We start from the raw sequence: 17,106 nt of genomic DNA on the forward strand, positions 1-17,106 counted from the left end.
TGGCCATCCACCAAAGATGGTGGCATTTGTACCTTAAAATTACTTCATTCACTAGTCAGACATCTTTTTGGAACAGTTGGGGTCTGGGCCAATGCTAAGTCCATGGCATGGGCTGGGTTCTGTGTGCACATGTAGCTCCAGCATATGTGATAGCTGTTAAGCCCCAGAGCAGCCCTGCAGTCGATATTATCCTTCCTTTATAGATGAGAACACTGAGGACCATAGCCAAAATAACAGCCCTCGGTGCACACAACTAGAAACTGGCAAATCGAAGATACACACTCAGGTCTCTGTCATTACCAGACCAATCAACAGGATGATGATGAGTCTGCCAGAGGGCCTGGTGCAGCGCTCCCTCCTAAGCCCACACCACTCAGGCACCTCAGCAAGCAGTGCCCACCCACCCTGCCTAGCCTGGCTGGAATCATCTGGTTTCCTTGGGCTGCCCTCTCTACTCCTAGAATTCCCCAGATGTTGACTACTTTGATCTCAGTACAGTTCTAGTTGTCAGTCTCCATGATCTAACATTACTGACCCTTCTGGGAAATAACGCTGGAAGGCAGGAATTAGAGGCATGTCAGCCTGGGTCACATGCCCCAGTGCCTCCTCGTGGAGAGGGTACTAGGGAGAGGCATGTACTCCGATGTCTGCTTTCCCAGAAGCAGCTGCTCTCTTGTGGAGGTGCCTGGCCTCCCTTCTCTGGCTCTGCACTACCATTCAGGTTGCTTCTCTCCAATGCTTTTGCTCTCTCCCACCTCCTAGGCAAACCTCATGTGGCTCTTCTAAGGGCAAATGTCAAGCATTGGGAGCACGGACCAGGAGCAACCTCAGGATCCAGAGACTAACACTCAGTTCTACTGCAAGCCTGGCCCTATGCTGGATGCGTCTATGTACAGCCATCTAATCCTAGTCACTTACAGATAGACAAACAGAAGACTAGAGAGATTAGCCCACTTGCCCAAGAACACACATCCCCAGCAGTCACCCAGGACTGTCAGGCTGCAAAGCCAGTGCTTCCTGCCCTGCTCTGAGTATGGAGCTATGCCAGGGGGCCTGGAAAAAGATCTGAAGAGCTCTAGTAGGTTTGCAGGTGTTTTTTTGAATGAATTCGTTCAGACTGTCCTTTCTACCAAACTGGTACAAATGAGTGAGGTGTTCCTTATGGGCATGAACCATGAGGCCGCATAGACTATACACTGATGGACAGATGGATGTAGGGAATGGTGGACAAATGAATAGAAGAACAGACTGAGCCAAATATGCACCTGTCTTCCTGAAAGAGACCTTTCAAGGCAGGGTGGCAATTTAAAGTAACCCTGCCTGACATTTAGGAATCTTTCAGCTTTGAGAGCTGAGTTTTACCCAGGGACAAGCCAACCATGCCATTCAAGACAGGTCCACAGGGCAGTGTTAGAATGGCCTGAGCCTTGTCAAGCACCCTTGGCCGTGCTCTTCTCAGCAAGCCTTTCTACTCCATGAGGAAAAACAAACCAGCACCTGGCGCCCTCCATGACTGTGTGTACGTGTCAATATGGGGATACGTGTATTTGAGAAAGCATGGCTTGTTTATCATGGCCATTCTTTAATAGAAACTTCTCTGTAGTACAAAGACTTGCACCTATATTTGAGGAGCTGAGCCACTCGCAGGTTTGGGGCTAAAATTTTATTTTAATCGCTTTACAAAACGCCTTTTACTATCTGCCAATTTGTAGTGTTAATTGTTTTAAGGGCATTACTTTTATTTGAAACTAAACTTGCTAAGGGTGGGAACCCAATCATATATGTCTTAGATTTCCCCAGAAATACCTAAACATTTTCTAAATAAAATTGAGGGAAGAGTAAAAGGGAAGTGGCAGACACACCTGCTGCAGATTTATCTTGGAAGTCAGACTGTTGGCCTGCTCTCCTTACCTGAAGACCTGGCAGAGCTGTTAAGTTATCAGTTCCAGGATCCAGGGATGAGACATTTATTGCTGTTGGCAAGGCATTGGTGAATGATGGGCTGTGATCCACAGAAAAGTAACCTAACCAGCCAGGCGTGGCAGTGGGCACCTATAATCCCAGTACTCGGGAGGCTAAGATGAGAGGATCATTTGAAGCCCAGGAGTTTGAGGCCAGCCTGGGCAACATAACCAGCAGACCTGTACCCCTGCAAGCCACCAGGATGAGCTGAGAGATCAACTGGCAGGAGCAAAGCCACTATAGCTGAGAGGAATTGTTCTGGAGGAACAGTTTTTCTATAGGCAGGAGAGCAGGAGAAGGAAACCGGTTACAGGGTTTGACTACCTCCAGCAGAAGAAGGTGAGTTGTAGAAGTGTCCTACCACTAGAGAATGTGTCTGAGTCACGTGGCACCAAAGTATGTTAGCAGCAGCAAATCCATACGGGTCTGCAGCAACTCGAGTCTTGCCTCCTTGGAGGAAAGAATTTGGTCGAGGGGCAGAGGTAGGTTTAAGGCAGAGGGAGAAACTAAGGCAAGTTTTAGAGCAGGAGTGAAGGTTTATTAAAAAGTTTTAGAGCAGGAACAAATGGAAGTAAAGTATACTTGGAAGAGAGCCAAGCAGGTGACCTGAGAGATCCAAGTGCCCCGTCGGGCCCTTGACTTGAGGTTTGATACATTGGCATGGTTCCAGGGTTTGTGTTTCTTCTCCCCCGACTCTTTCCTTGGAGCAGGCTGTCCACAGGCAGGGCGGCTTGCCAGCACTTGGGAGGGGCTGCATGCTCAGTGTGTTTACTGGAGATGTACGCATGCTCACTTGAGGTATTTTTCCCTTATCAGTCGTTTCTAGAGGAAGGTCATATACCGGTTAAACTCTGCCATTTTGCCTCTTAATGTGCATGCTTGAGCCCACTCGCCCAACTCCTGAGATCTTAGGAAGCTGCTGATTACCCGCTTCAGATGTTTTCTATCTATTGGGAGACTCTTTCTCTGGCTCTGGCTGCAACCAGTTATTTTACAGAGACAGCTTAACAATTGCCTGACCATTACTTGACAGTCATCTGACATTCCTGGGGGAGGGGGGCCCTCTCCTGCCCTGCTCATGCCTGCCTAGCTACCTACTCTAACACTAGGAATTTATAAGCAATGGATTAGCAAAGTAAAATCAAGTTAATACAATAATAATAATTTGATAGCAAAACTAAAATATGCCCCCAGATCACAGAGTGAATAGGATGTGTGTGGTGTGGTTCAGCCCAACCTTCCAAACCTGCACTGTTCAGTGGAGCCTTCTGCTGTGAGAGACCTGTGCTGTACCCGCACTGCCCAACACAGTGGCCACCAGTCCAGGTGATAATTGAGCACTTGAAATGTGGCTAGTGCAACCAGGCAGCCACATTTTTAGTTTAATTTATCTGATTAATTTAAGTTTATATAGCCACATGTGGCTAGTGGCTACTGTATTGAAGAGTGCAGTTCTAAACTGAAGACATCTCCATTTCAGAGGAGACTGTTCGCAGATGGAGGCTGACCAGAGGGAGGATAGGAGCCTGTGTAATCAGGAAAAGCAACATTTCTCACTCTGTGGGGCTTAGCGAGGCTGAGGAGAGATGGCGCCCCCTGGGGCAGATTGGCAGCAAGGCACCTTGGGCCATAGGGATTTTCCAGGCATCCCTTCCTCCCTCCGCTAGTTTCTAAACCAGCCGACCTGTACCGCAGGCAGTCTGCAGGATTAAAGTTGTGCAGTAATTACACAACAAACAGGCCGAGGCCATTTGATTCGTGACAGGGAAGGACTATAGACTTCCATTTGTAGAGACCAAGCTGGAGGGGCTCCACCATGACTCAGAGAGGTGTGGACTCCAGGACTGCAGTGCCAGGGGCCACCTGGTTTGTGCTCACCACTTTATTCTGACTCGCTTCTAATGCGGAGCCTTGGGTATGTCCTCCTTTGGGAGCATTTGGGACAGAAGAAAACCTTACTCTGAGGCAAATAATGTAGACATTCACTGGGCATGGGCTGTGTGCACAGCAGGCTGCCCAGGAATGCCAGGATGGCACCCACAAAGGGACAGACAAGTTGACGGACTGGAACGTGTGTTCGAGAGATATTGATCTCAGCTGACCACTGGCTCCAGACAAAAACTCAGACGGAAAGGGTGGCATGCCATCAGCCAAGCTAGCAGTAGGCTGCCATGACCAGAGCAAGGGGAGGAGGAAGGCCGCGTGGGCAGTGAGTGTCTGGTATCTTCGCTGAGACTGCCTCCATAGCAAGGAACGGAAGCAGCTCTGGTAGGAGGTGGGGTGCCCTCTAGTGGTCATGCTTTGGTTACCGTCATTTCTCAAGCTCTTAAATCCCTTGACATCCTCTGAGTTGCTTCAACATTTTCTACAGTATCTCACGGTAAGAAATACATTTTGCATGGCTACCTCGTGTGCATGTGTGTACACATACGGTCAAAACAAGAGCCTCAAGGCTGGCCGCAGTGGCTCATGCCTGTAACCCCATCACTTTGGAAGGCTGAGGTGGGCCGATCATGTGGTCAGGAGATTGAGACCATCCTGGCCAACATGGTGAAACCCCGTCTCTACTAAAAATACAAAACTTAGCTGGGTGTGGTGGTGCATGCCTGTAATCCCAGCTATTTGGAAGGCTGAGGCAAGAGAATCGCTTGAACTGGGGAGTTGGATGTTGCAGTGAGCCAAGATGGTGCCACAGCACTGCAGCCTGGCAACAGAGCAAAACTCCGTCTCAAAAACAAACAAACAAACAAAACCCAAGAGCCTCATAAATACTTATCCTCACAACATGCAATATACTATTGTATTTTCTATTTTATTCTATTTCTTTTAATGTTGGTCATAACCTCCTAAATTGATTCACAGCTCACCAAATGGGTCATGACCTACAGTTTGAAAACCTATTGAAAAGAAAGCCCTCTGCCCTAATTGTTACCTTTAAGACTGCATCACCCCCCTGTCCCACTCCCACCTCACTCATGCAGGGCATCCGCCGGGGCCAGCAAGGGTCTGGGAAACCTGCTCTGTGAATCATCTGCTTACAGGTAATCAGGCGTTGTCTGTCATCACTGTGATCAGGGAGGAGGGTGATGGAGGAAGAGAACGAATCATAGATTAGAACATCTTTCATCCTGAATGCAAGAAAATTGGGAGAACCAAGTACAGCTTTCAGAGTCTCTCTGATTCTACTTTATTTCTTTATCTCATTTATGGTATTTGCACCTTGGACAAGGATGAAAACAAGCAGGCCTGAGTGATCCTGGCCTGTCTCCTCTGGACTTCTGCTTCCCTGCTGTCAAGTGGGTGGCTGCACGAGCTGGCTCCTTGAGCAGCTTCTTGCACTGATGTTCCCTGTTTCTGTTTGTCCCAGGGTGAGGGAGTGGGGGCCTAGAAGCCAGCGGCTGGAAAAGCAAAAAGAAGGAGGTGTTAGGCAAGGAGGAAGATAGGGGGTTGGGGCCAGGAAGAAAAATAAATGCCAGAGTGACAAGGCATGCCCCCGGTGGCAGCAGGTGCTGCAGCCTGCGTTCTTCCTGCACTTTCCCTGAGAAGAGCCAGAGGCCGCGGGCAGGAAGCTGCTGACCAGAGCAAGTCCACCTCTTTCTCAACCAGTGGGCTTGCAAGATGCTACCTCTGAGTCCTTTAAAACTTACAGCCTTTTCAAGCCCTCAGAACCCAGAGTCCATCTGGTTCCATTTGCTTCCATTTAGAGAAGGAAAACTGGGGTCTCAGGAGGAAAGAGCTCACCGTGAGTCACACAGTCACAATGCTGAAGCTGGAACCACAGTGGACCCCACCACAGTCATACCATGTCCCCTGCCCTTAGGGCCACAGAGACCTCAGCTAGAGGGAGCCCCACTGCTCAGGGCTGGTGGCATTCAGCTCCTGGAAGAGCACAGATTGTTGCAGCAGTTTAAAAAGAAGCCACACTGAGTGGCAGATCTTCCTCACTGACGCCTTCACATGAGGACAAAGCCATTTTTTCTTTTCTGGACCTAGGTTTCCTCTTTGGCAGAACGAGGGAGTGGAGCTGGTTGGGCTCTGAGGCACCTGAGATTGTATAAGCCCCTGACTGAGCTGGACCTGGGGCCCCACAGGGAAAGCACTAAGTTGCAGTCAGGGTATCTAGTTCTGGCTCCAGCTCTGCCTTGGAGGAACTGCCTGGGCCTCTGTGTCCCCATCAGTGAAGTGCAGGGACTGCAATCTGCCAATATGTTCTAAGAATCCATCATTCAGAAGGTGTTAAAAACCTCCCCTGGGTGCCTGTTCTTGTGCCCCAGGGATAGGCCAGAGGCTTCTCTAGTCGTGCACTGGCACTGAGGAGGCAGGACCCAGTGGTACTGGTACCTTGGTCCCGTGGCAGTGGCTCTGCTGGCGTGGGCTAGGAGAGTGGTTGATTTGTGTTTCTGCTTACCCTTCCTGTAGCAGGAGGTCTCTTCCCTACAGCTGCTCCAGGGAAACTGCTGTAGCCCTATTGTCTTCTCCTTATCCACCTGCTTGACCCTTGCCCCTGCAGCCCTCCCTCTACCCACAAAATCTGCCGGGGTCTCTGTCATGGCCTCTGTGATTAAAGGATCCCCCACGCATCTGGATTTGGCTGCCTGTGACTCCAAGACTGCGGACGCCAGGATGTGAGGCCCTGTGTGTTGATAGCTAAATGACTGTATTCTTGTTGGTGACATTTCAGGGACACTACATCAACCTCACTAACGCCTGAGGACACTGAAGACATGCCCGTGGGGCAAGATGCGGAAATCTGCCTGCTGAAGTCTGGAGAACTCATGTAAGTGGCAGCTGCCGCCTGGGCCCTCTCCAGGTGTGGCATTGGGAGGAGTAATGGCCTCTCCAGTGCCGGCGCTGGGGACCACCCCGGGGACTCTAACTTAATACCAGTGGGGCTTCATTTATTCTTTTTTTTCAGGTATAGCTTATATACATTAAAATTCAAGCAAGTATACAGTGCTTGAATTCTCATGAATGATACAGTGTAATCACTACCACAATTAAGATATAGAATAGTTCCCTCACCCTGGGAAGCTCCCCATGCCCCTTTATAATATTCCTCCCACACCTCATGTTCTTTTTTCAAAGTAACTTTGTTAATTTTTTTTTTTTGTATGAGCAATACACTTTCATTGTAAAAAATTAGGAAAATAGAGATAAGTAAAACATTTTGGCATATAGCCTTCCAGTCTTTTTTATATACCTATATACATATAATTTTTGACACAAACAAATATTCTAAATCTTCTTTTGCAGTATTTGAAAACGTGCTATAGCATGAGTATTTTCCCACATCATCAAGTTCTCCAGTGTTGTGTCCAGTGGCTGCATAACTGTCATTGAATAGATTCAGTCACTCATTCACAGATATTTATTCATTATCACAATGTGCCAGGTACTATTTTAGGTGCTTAGAGCATGTCAGTAAACAAAACCAACAAAGGCTCACCCCTCGCCCTCATCAAGCTTACATTCCAGCAGGGGTTGACAGATGACAAACTGTCAACATAATTAAATAAGTCAATATTGTATAAATGTTACAAGGTGGTGCTTGCTATGGGAAAAGATAAAGTAGGATAACAGGGAAGGGGAATTTGCCATTTTAAATAGAGTGACAGTAAGAAGATAAGACTTGAAGGAGGTGAAGGAGTTGCCAGGCTTCTATCTACGGGTATAGCATTTCAGGCAGAGGGAACAGGCAGCACAAAGGCCCTGCGACAGGATGGTGCGTGGCATGTTGAGGGGCCGAGAAAAGGGCCAGCGTGCCTGCAGTAGAGAGAACCAGGAGGTGGAGTCAGAGTGGAAATGAGGGTCCCAGCACGTAGGGTCTTGTTGGCCATTGTAAGGACTTTGACTTTGAATCTGAGGGAAATGGGACCCCGAAATGAGGTGTGTAGCATTAAGAGTGACTTAATCTAATTTACATTTGAAAAAGAATTGTTCTGGTTGCCATGTGGAGAATAGATGATGGAGGACAAGAGCAAAAGTGGGGAGACCAGTTGAAAGGGTATTAGAGGAATGCTTGTTCCTTGGACCAAGTGTTGGCAGAGAGGGCAGAGCCAGGGCAAATTCTGGACCTATTTTGAAGGTGGTGAAGACAGAATTTTCTGAAGGGTCAGATGTGGTCATAAGAGAATGATCTATTCCACCAGTCCTCAGGTGACCTTGGACCACACTTGGACAAACACTATATTGAATTATGGGGCAGACCAAGCAGGAAGAATTAAATAGCTAGCCCACTCACAAGCTGTTGATGCTGGGGGAGTATGAAATGTCAGGGCTACCCTTTCTGGAGAACAGCTCGGCTGCAGGATGTACCAAAAGTTCAAGAATTGCATTTTCTCTTCGATGCAATGGGCCTATGTCTGGGAATTTATCCTTAGGAAATAATGACTGGATGTGCAAAGATAAAGCTACCAAAATGTCCCTTGCATGCTACTCACAGCAGTGACAATTAGAAATAGTAAAAGAGAACTTGGGTGGTTGAGAATGGCTGTTGAATTTTGCCAGATCTTTTTTCTACATCAATTGATAAGATCATAGACTTTTTCTTCCTTAGCCTGTTGATATGATAGATTGCATTGACTGACTTTCATATATCAAACCAACCTTGCATACCTGGGATAGATCCCACTGGCTGTGGTATATAATTCTTTTTCACACCCTGCTGGATTTCACAAAATATCTAAAGGATGTTTTGCCAAGTATAGAATTGACAGTTTTTTTCTTTCAGCATTTGAAATAAGTGTGCTGCTACTTCCCTCTGGCCTCCATGGTTTTAGATGAGAAATCCCCTAGCATTCAAATTGGTATTCTCCTGTAGATAATAAGTTATTTCTCTTGCCTGCTTTCAAGTTTTTTCTTTGTCTTTTGTTCTTAGAAGCTGAACTATGATGGGTCTTGGCATGAATTTCTTTGGGTTTTTCCTATTTGGGGTACACCCAGCTCTTGAATCTCTAGGCTTATATCTGTCGCCATATTTGGGAAGTTTATAGCCATCATTTCTTTGAATAGTTTTTCAGATGTACTCTATTTTCCCTCTCCATTTGGGACTCCAGTAATACAAATGTGAGATATTTCGTCCTTGTCTTGCAGGTCCCTGAGGCTCTGTTCTTTTTCCTTGCACCCCGCCCCCCAATTCTCTTTTCCCTGTGTTGTTCAGATTGAGGAATTTCTGTTTTTCTCTCTTCAAGTATAACTGTCATCTTTATTCAGCTATTGAGTGTCCAGTGATTTTTTTTTTTTTTTTTTTTTTTTTTTTTTGGTTATTGTAATTATTTAGGTCTAAAATTTCCATTTGGTTCTTTTTTATATCTTCTGTTTCTTTGGTGTGAGTTTTCCACTTTTTTATTGTTTCAAGAACATTTAAAATTGTTATTGAAGCATTTTTTTCATGACTGCTTTAAAAGCCTTGACAGATAACTCCAGCATCTGATTGATGTCAGTGTCAGCTTCTGTTGATTGTCTTTCCTCACGCACACTGTGATTTTCCAGGCTCTTAGGATAATGAGTGGTTTTCTAGTATGTGTAGGTTGGGGGCTCAGAGACGCTCAGCTGTTGTGATTTTCCTCATATTCTGGGGGTCCTTAATCAGTCCACCTTCCTTCTCCTGCCCTTTACTTTTATTACAACTGCTGAATCATTTTCAGGTTTTTTAGTGGCATTTAATGGGAAAGAACAAGGAAATGTTTGAAATCATTTATAATAAAACTTGTAAAAAACCTACCCTCAAGTAAAGGGATGAGGAAAGTTATGAGATTTATAAGTAATTAGAACATGCAGATCCAAGGCATATCCTGGAGGAGAATAGGATAGAACCGAGAATAGGTCGGCTGGACATGGGAATAAAATGCGAGGAGAATGACAACATCTTGAAAGTTATTTTTTTCTGCCTCTTTCAAAGAGAGTGACAGCAAGCTAAGGATTAGCAACCATATCGTGAGAGCATCTGAAAACATGTTAAAGGTTGGGATTATCTCAGAACACTGCACATGTGTTGGTACCCTTTGACTCATGTAAACTGGAATTTCTGAGGTCACTCAGTGGAATTCACATTTGTGACATGAGCCTTATAGACAATAGGCATCTTAAGATTATATTATATTTGAGCAAACCCTTGATTTTTTTTGTTAAGATCTCCTTTGGAGAGGCTGAGTATTGTCCTTGTTGCTGAATAGATGATGTCTAGAATAGATGATTGATGCACAATCCAAATACCTGGGTGCCAGGGGAGAATTCTGGAGCATAAAATTATAAAATGCTCCAGCATTAATGGGACATTATGTCAGGGTAAGTGACTTTTTACATGGTAATATGGTAAGATTTCCACATTACGAGAAAGATGTCTGTTCCAGAATAGACCCCCACACCTGCCCTCAGATTCTTGAAAATTGTAAATACTGGTCGAGGGGTCTTAATTAGAAATAAAATTTAACACATGGAGAAGTATTGCATTGAATTGAATTCTCACAAAGGTGAGTATTGGAGCTGTTCTTTAAAGCATGCTGGTTTTTCATCATTTCTTACCTTCTCGTTAGCTTTGGGGAGTCTGTCCATTCATCTCCACAGCTTTGGAGGCAAATGAGCCCTCAGCACCACCACTTGCTGGGCAGTGTTGGGCAAGTTACCTAACCTCTTTGAACTTAGTTCCCTCCCCTGTGTTAAAGGGCATAGTAATACATTTTCTCCACAAAAGGCAGTTTGGTATGGTAGGAAGATGATGGCTTTGCCTCAGACCTGTGCGAGCCTGGATCGAATTTCTTAATCTTTTAGAATCTTAGTTTCCTCTTTCACAGAATGGCAACAGTCATGCCTTCCTCGTGGAGCTACTGCAGTAACATGCAAAATTGCTGAGCACACGGCATGGCCTATGATGGTTGCCACCTTCCCATTTCACAGTTGAGAAACTGAGGCTCAAAATGAGTGAGTGATTCACCCAAGGCCACACTGCTCCTAAGTTGCAGCTCTGCACTGGAGGTCCTGCCTCCATGACCGTGAGCTAACCTAACTGCCTCCAGAGTTGCACAGTGTCGGAGGGGTGCCACTCGGCCTGGAAGGGTCCCCGAGGAGCAAGCTTCTCAGGTTCATCTTGTAATCTAGTCCTTGCAGCAGTCCTGAGGCAGGCATGGTTGTCCCTGTTTGGCAGATGAGGAAACTGAGGTTTATGAGAGGGTAAGCCCTGCAGCCGGGATGCAGTGAGGCAGGTCCCTTGGCCCCTAACCTCACATTCTTCACATAATACTCTGGGTCCAGCACAGAACCCCAAAAACAGAGGAACTCACTGTCAATGAACCCTGTAAACTTCTTGAAGAAGCTTTTCTCTACCCAGGGAGAGTAAGAACAAGCTTTTCTCCCCAAAACCATTATATTACTTGCATCACCCCTACATTATAAAGAGTATGGGATGTTGGCATTTGAGGAAAGGTCAGGGTTTCCATGTAGAATCTTACAGTGGATGCCAGATGCGACTATATTGAAAGGCTGGGAGGCTTGTGCTAATTAGGTGAAAGGGTGAGGCAGGGAGTTGGAAGCAGAAATGGCAGAGAGAAAACAGACGACTGAGCAGCAGGGCACCTTCAGGAGAGCAGTAGAAAGCTGCGCCTCGGCACTCACTTCCTGTCCACGAGGGCCATGGAGCAGGTCAGGCCATCCTCAGTTCCTTAGTTCCCATGGGCTTTCAGCTCCACACAGGCAAATACGTCATCTATATTTTTTACTGCTGTGTCCTCCATGCCTAGAACCATGCCAGGCATGTAGTAAGCGCTCAGGAAACATTTGTTGGAGTGAACTGGCCATCCCGTAATTAAGCATGTTGGCCAGGGTTACCCAGGGCTTATCCTCTCAAGAAGTCTCCAGCCACCTCTGAGCCATGGATGACCTGGCCAGTGGACACAAACACTTTGCCCAGTCAATCAGATCCCGCTCTGTATTTTGATTTTAGGATCAAAGTACCCCTCACAGTGGATGAGATTGCCAGCTTCGGGGAGGGTAGCAGGGAGCTGTTTGTGAGGTCCAGCACCTACAGCCTGATCCCCATCACTGTGGCCGAAGCAGGCCTCACCATCAGCTGGGTCTTCTCCTCTGACCCCAAGAGCATCTCCTTCAGCGTGGTCTTCCAGGAGGCCGAGGACACACCGCTGGATCAGTGTAAGGTAAGGCTGGGCTCCCTGCCTATGGGCTCCTAACACACACATCTGGGTACTTGGGCAGGCCTTTCCCAAAGCAGGGCAGTGGCCATCCTACCCTCTGCTGGGCAGGCCTCACCTGGAATGTTCTGGGCTGTGCCATGCAGAGAAGGCAGAGCACCTGGGCCTTGTCGAGTTTGGGGAGGGAAAGACCCAGAGGTTCTGGAAAGTTGTTTTCAAATGTCTGAAGGTCACACCTGTGTCAAACAGGTACAATCTGCCCTTGGGATAGATGGGTAGGTGAAAGAGGAATACAGACATATGACTCAATTTAAGGATCATTTTCTAATAGAGCTATGCAAAGCAGAAATGGGTCACCTTGGGAGGTGGTGACCTGTCTTCCTCTAGTTTTTAGCTTAGGGTGCATCCCACCTGGAAGGGTGTCAGTAGAGACAACACCAATGTCACTTGGGTGGTCAAGCTTGAAATCTTGGTGGTGGGTACCAGTTTATAAATTCCTAAGACATTCTAGGCATGGAATGTTGACAGTGCCTGGACTGTAGTTCTCAACCTTGGCTGCAAATTAGAATCTCTAGGTGTGGGATCCAGACATCTCCAAGTGATTCCAATGAGCAGCCACTGGTGTAGATTGAGAACCACTGGTGTAGATCAGGGAGTTGAAGCCAGAGTGGAAAGGATGGGGTGGAATCCAGACCACAGGGACAGAGGTTGGGCAGGGCTCCATGGGTGGCTGATTCAGTACGGGGCAAGGAGGAGGGAGACCCATGCCTGAGGTCTGAATTCGGTGCCTGCATCTCTGCAGAGAAAGGGTATAGAGGGATATGGGAGGGAGAGACGGTTTGGATGGAAACACAAGTTCCATTTGAATCATTCTGAGTGGAAGAAATGGTAAAAGCGGTTGGGCCTGCTGGACTGGAGCTGAAAGTGGATCCTAGCCTGGGAATATGACTGCAGAAATCTCCATTTTGCAAGAATTGCAAGGATCAAGATAGGGAAAAGCAAGCTAAAGTCATGTGAAACAAGAATTCTGTGAAGTCTTTGCAGAAACATCTATTAGTCCCTTGTGTTTGGTCCACTGGGTGCCCTTGAGGGGCTTGAGGTTGAGGGATGAGGGAGGCCCAGAGCAGGAGAGCCCAGCTAGGAGGGCCACACAGCAGTTCCTGCTCTGATGCTGGCATCCCGTAGAGGAACATGTACCAGTTTGGGTTTGCTCTCCTGCCATCCTGCCCTGTTGGAATCTGCTCATTGCAGGGATCGCTTTTGTCATTTCTCTGCTTTTCAGACTCACTCTCAAAATGTAACTCTGCTCCCTTGGTTTGGCCTTGTTTATTGGAGTCTGATATTCTGTCTTATTTAAAACCGCTCTGCCCATCTTATTCTTTTGGGGTTTGTAGCCAGCTCCTCATACCTACCTCTGGAGCCCTTCCTTCTTGAGCAGTTCTGAGCCTCCGCCCAGGAAGTCCTGGCACAGCCAACATGCCTGTCAGCTCCACACTAACAAACGGCAGCACTGCCAAGAGCTGCCCTTGCCACTCACCATCACATTCCCCAGACCTACCAGGGCCTCATCCTGAATCCACCCAGACCAGACACCGTGAGTGTTTGTGGCAAGGAGGGAAGGGACGAAATCAGGGATCCAGGCCTTTGCTGTTTTGCCTGCCCACACATGACTGGGCTGTAGGCCTCTCCCCTTGCTCAGTCCCTACCCACCGAGTCCTCAGGAGCCTGGGGTTCCTGTGTGGCTCTACCAGGAATCAGGAACTTGGGGACCTACTGAGCCTTCCTCATCTCTAACTGCCAGGGGGCCCCATTGCCTTTCCCCACAGTGACACCAGGGGGCAGAAGGGGCCTGTGTACAGGATGCTCAGGTGCTCCTCTGCCTTCACAGGCCACTGTCACCAGCCACAGATGGGGGTGGCTGTTATCTCTGCCTGATGTCCCCCAAAGAGACCGTGGCCAGGGTAGCCTGTTTCCACACAAGTGCCCTCAATATCTATCCCGGGGACTCCCCGGGTGCTCTCCTGACCAGCCTGGGCCTTAGAGGAAATGACAGGTACAATGCAAATGGCAGCACTCAGACCTCATGATTACGGAGGTATAGACACAAGGAACTATGCTGTGTATTTGCAACCATTTATTGAGTGTCTGCTGTATACTGGACTGTAGGGCCCACAGGGGATAGAGAGAGATGAAGGAAGCTCACTGTGTAGTCGGAGAGAGACTGTAATCAATAGACACTTGTGATTCCAGGTGGCTTCATGACAGGGGTGGGCGGGCACTGTGGGTACCCCTGCGAAGGGTGCCTAGCCCAGCCTGGGGAACAGAGATGAGGAAAGGAGACCCCTGGGTGATGGTGAAGGCCACAGTGGAGGAAACCAGGAGCAGCACTGTGAGGTGAGGCGAGGGGCCTGTGCGCTTGAGGAGAAGCATCCAGTAGATGGAAAAGCACAGCAGAAGGCCAGCCCCATCTCTAGAGGTGCCTGTCTGATACTCGCCACCCTGTGCCACCCTCTCTCCAGACCCACTTCCTCCATTATAGTCACGGACTTGACACTGAGATTAGAGATTGTGAATCTAGGTGAGGCACTTGGTGAAAGAAATTATGAACCAGGTTACCAGTGTACACACCGCTGGCCTGAGGCCCAGGGACAAAGCAGAGAATTGGATCCAGACCCTGTCCTCTCTCTGGGCAGAAGATCCGTCTTTGGCCAGAGAAGCTCGATGGCCTGCTGGGGTGGGCTCCAGAGGGAGTCAGAGGAGGAATCAGCTGACAGCAAGGACACTTGACTTTGTTTTTTAGCTTTATTGAGATATAACTCACCGACTTGAAATGTACAGTTTAATGGTTTTTAGTATATTCACAGAGTTGTAACCACCATTACCACGGTCTAATTTTAGATTCTTTTCATCACTCTAAAAAAGAAATTCTGTGCCCATTAGCAGTCACTCCCCAACCTCTGCCCCCAGCAACCACGGATCTATTTTGTGAATCTGCTGATTCTAGATGTTTCATGTGAATGGAATGAATGAAAAACAGCTGGAATGAATGAAAAGGCTACAGAATAAGATGTTTTAAAGATATGAAGAGTATCATTTTCAAGAACACACATTAATCTATGTTAAACATGTCCTCTTCAGGGGGCCTGCTTTAAGGAGCTCTTGATGTTGCTTGTAATCAAGGTGGTGGGTGCGAGGGTATGCAGGGTGAGCACACCAAGGTCCCCATGCACACAGCAAGCCTTCCCCTCCAGCAGCTCCTTCCCATACACCCTTGTTGCTGTGTTTGAGACCAGGCCAGAGTTGTTAGGTTGTGGATCACAGAAACAGAACCAACCCCTCACCCTCCCAGGATCCTTAGTCCCTGGTGGAACTAGAATGTGATAGAATGTTAATGGAAGTAAATGAGATGTCGTGTGCAGAAGAGGCAGCATGGAGCCTACGTATAGCAGGCCCTCAATGTACACTCTTTGTACACCTTTGTCCCCTCTAGGCTTGTCAGGGGCCCATCCTACTGCCTCACCACCACCAGCTGCCAGCCTGAGCAAGCACACTGTTGTGTTAGGAACACAATGCTCACTCTCCCTCTGTGCCTTTTTGATTCCCCTTTTGATTTCTCTTTGATCCACATGTTTGAGTTTGTTTTTCAGTTTTCAGATATTTTGAGATTTTCCAGAGATCTGCTCTTGATTTCTAATTTAATTCCATTGTAGACCTAGAACATACTTTATATAACTTGAATCCTTTGAAGTTTGAGAGGTGTTTTCTTAATGGCCTAGAACAAAGGTGTCCAATCGTTTGGCTTCCCTGGGTCACATTGGAAGAAGAATTGTCTTGGGCCACACATAACATATACTAACACTAACAATAGCTGATGAACTAAAAAAACAAAACAACAACAACAAAACAACTCATAATGTTTTAAGAAAGTTTACAAATTTGTGTTGGGCTGCATTCAAAGCCTTCCTGGGCCGCGGGTTGGACAAGCTTGGCCTAGAATGTGACCTACCTGGGTGAACGTTCCAAGTGCACTTGAAAAGGATGTACCTTCTGCTATTGTGGGGTGGAATGTTCTTTTTTTTCTTTTTTTTTTTTTTGAGACAGTTTCACTCTTGTTGCCCAGGCTGGAGTGCAATGGCGCGATCTTGGCTCACTGCAACTTCTGCCTCCCAGGTTCAAGCGATTCTCCTGCCTCAGCCTCCCAAGTAGCTGGGATTGCAGGCAAGCGCCACCATGCCCAGCTAATTTTGTATTTTTATTAGAGGTAGAGTTTCGCTGTGTTGGCCAGGTTGGTTTCAAACTCCTGACCTCAGGTGATCCACCTACCTCGGCCTCCCAAAGTGTTGGGATTATAGGCGTGAGCCACCGTGCCTGGCCGGAATGTTCTATTAGAGATGCCAATTAGTTCAAGTTAGTTGATGCTGTTGTTCATCTTCTGTTTCTTCATTGAGTTCTTGTCTACTTATTCTATCGATTATTAAGAAAGAGACGTTGAAATCTCCAACTATAATTGTGAATTTGTCCATCTCTCCTTGCAGTTCTATGACTTTTTGCATCATGTATTTTGAAGCTCTGTCATTAAGGGCATAAATGTTTAGGATTATTGTCCTTTTAATGAACTGACATATTTATCATTATGAAATTATCCCCGGTAATATTCTTTGATATAAAATCTATGTTATGTGATATTAATACAGTCAAGCCAGCATTCTTTGGCTAGCATGCTAGCCTGGTAATCTTGTTTACATCCATTTACTTTTAACCTATTTGTATCTTTATATTTAAATTGCATTTCTTGTAGGCATGATAGGGTTGGGCAGAGTCTGGTAATCTCTGCCTTTTCATTGGAATGTTTAGGCTATTTTCATTTACTGTGATTGCTGTTAAGGTTAGGTTTGAGTCTGCCATCTTGGTATTCATTTTCTTTTACCCCTTCTGGTTTTTTTGTCTCTCTCCTTTTTTTTGTGAGGGCAGTTGTTGGGCTCACCCTGTTCCTGTCTCTCAG

At 47.0% G+C, this 17,106-nt stretch overlaps 1 protein-coding gene across 2 annotated transcripts in view; it reads left to right on the plus strand.

Moving 5' to 3' along the window:
- Positions 1 to 17,106, plus strand: part of FYCO1 (FYVE and coiled-coil domain autophagy adaptor 1) — a 77,660-nt gene that overhangs the window by 52,348 nt on the left and 8,206 nt on the right. Inside the window, exons 15-17 of one of the 2 annotated variants that reach the window (XM_073010286.1) lie at positions 6,644 to 6,739; positions 11,900 to 12,110; positions 12,216 to 15,213. In XM_073010286.1, the coding sequence (XP_072866387.1) occupies positions 6,644 to 6,739; positions 11,900 to 12,110; positions 12,216 to 12,383 (475 nt within the window). In that variant the 3' untranslated portion in view covers positions 12,384 to 15,213. Of the gene's footprint in view, positions 1 to 6,643; positions 6,740 to 11,899; positions 12,111 to 12,215; positions 15,214 to 17,106 lie in introns of those variants that run through there. The other variant, XM_007983940.3, reaches the window with a different exon arrangement.

Source organism: Chlorocebus sabaeus, chromosome 22 (genome assembly GCF_047675955.1).
Source record: "Chlorocebus sabaeus isolate Y175 chromosome 22, mChlSab1.0.hap1, whole genome shotgun sequence".
NCBI classification, from domain to species: domain Eukaryota; kingdom Metazoa; phylum Chordata; class Mammalia; order Primates; family Cercopithecidae; genus Chlorocebus; species Chlorocebus sabaeus.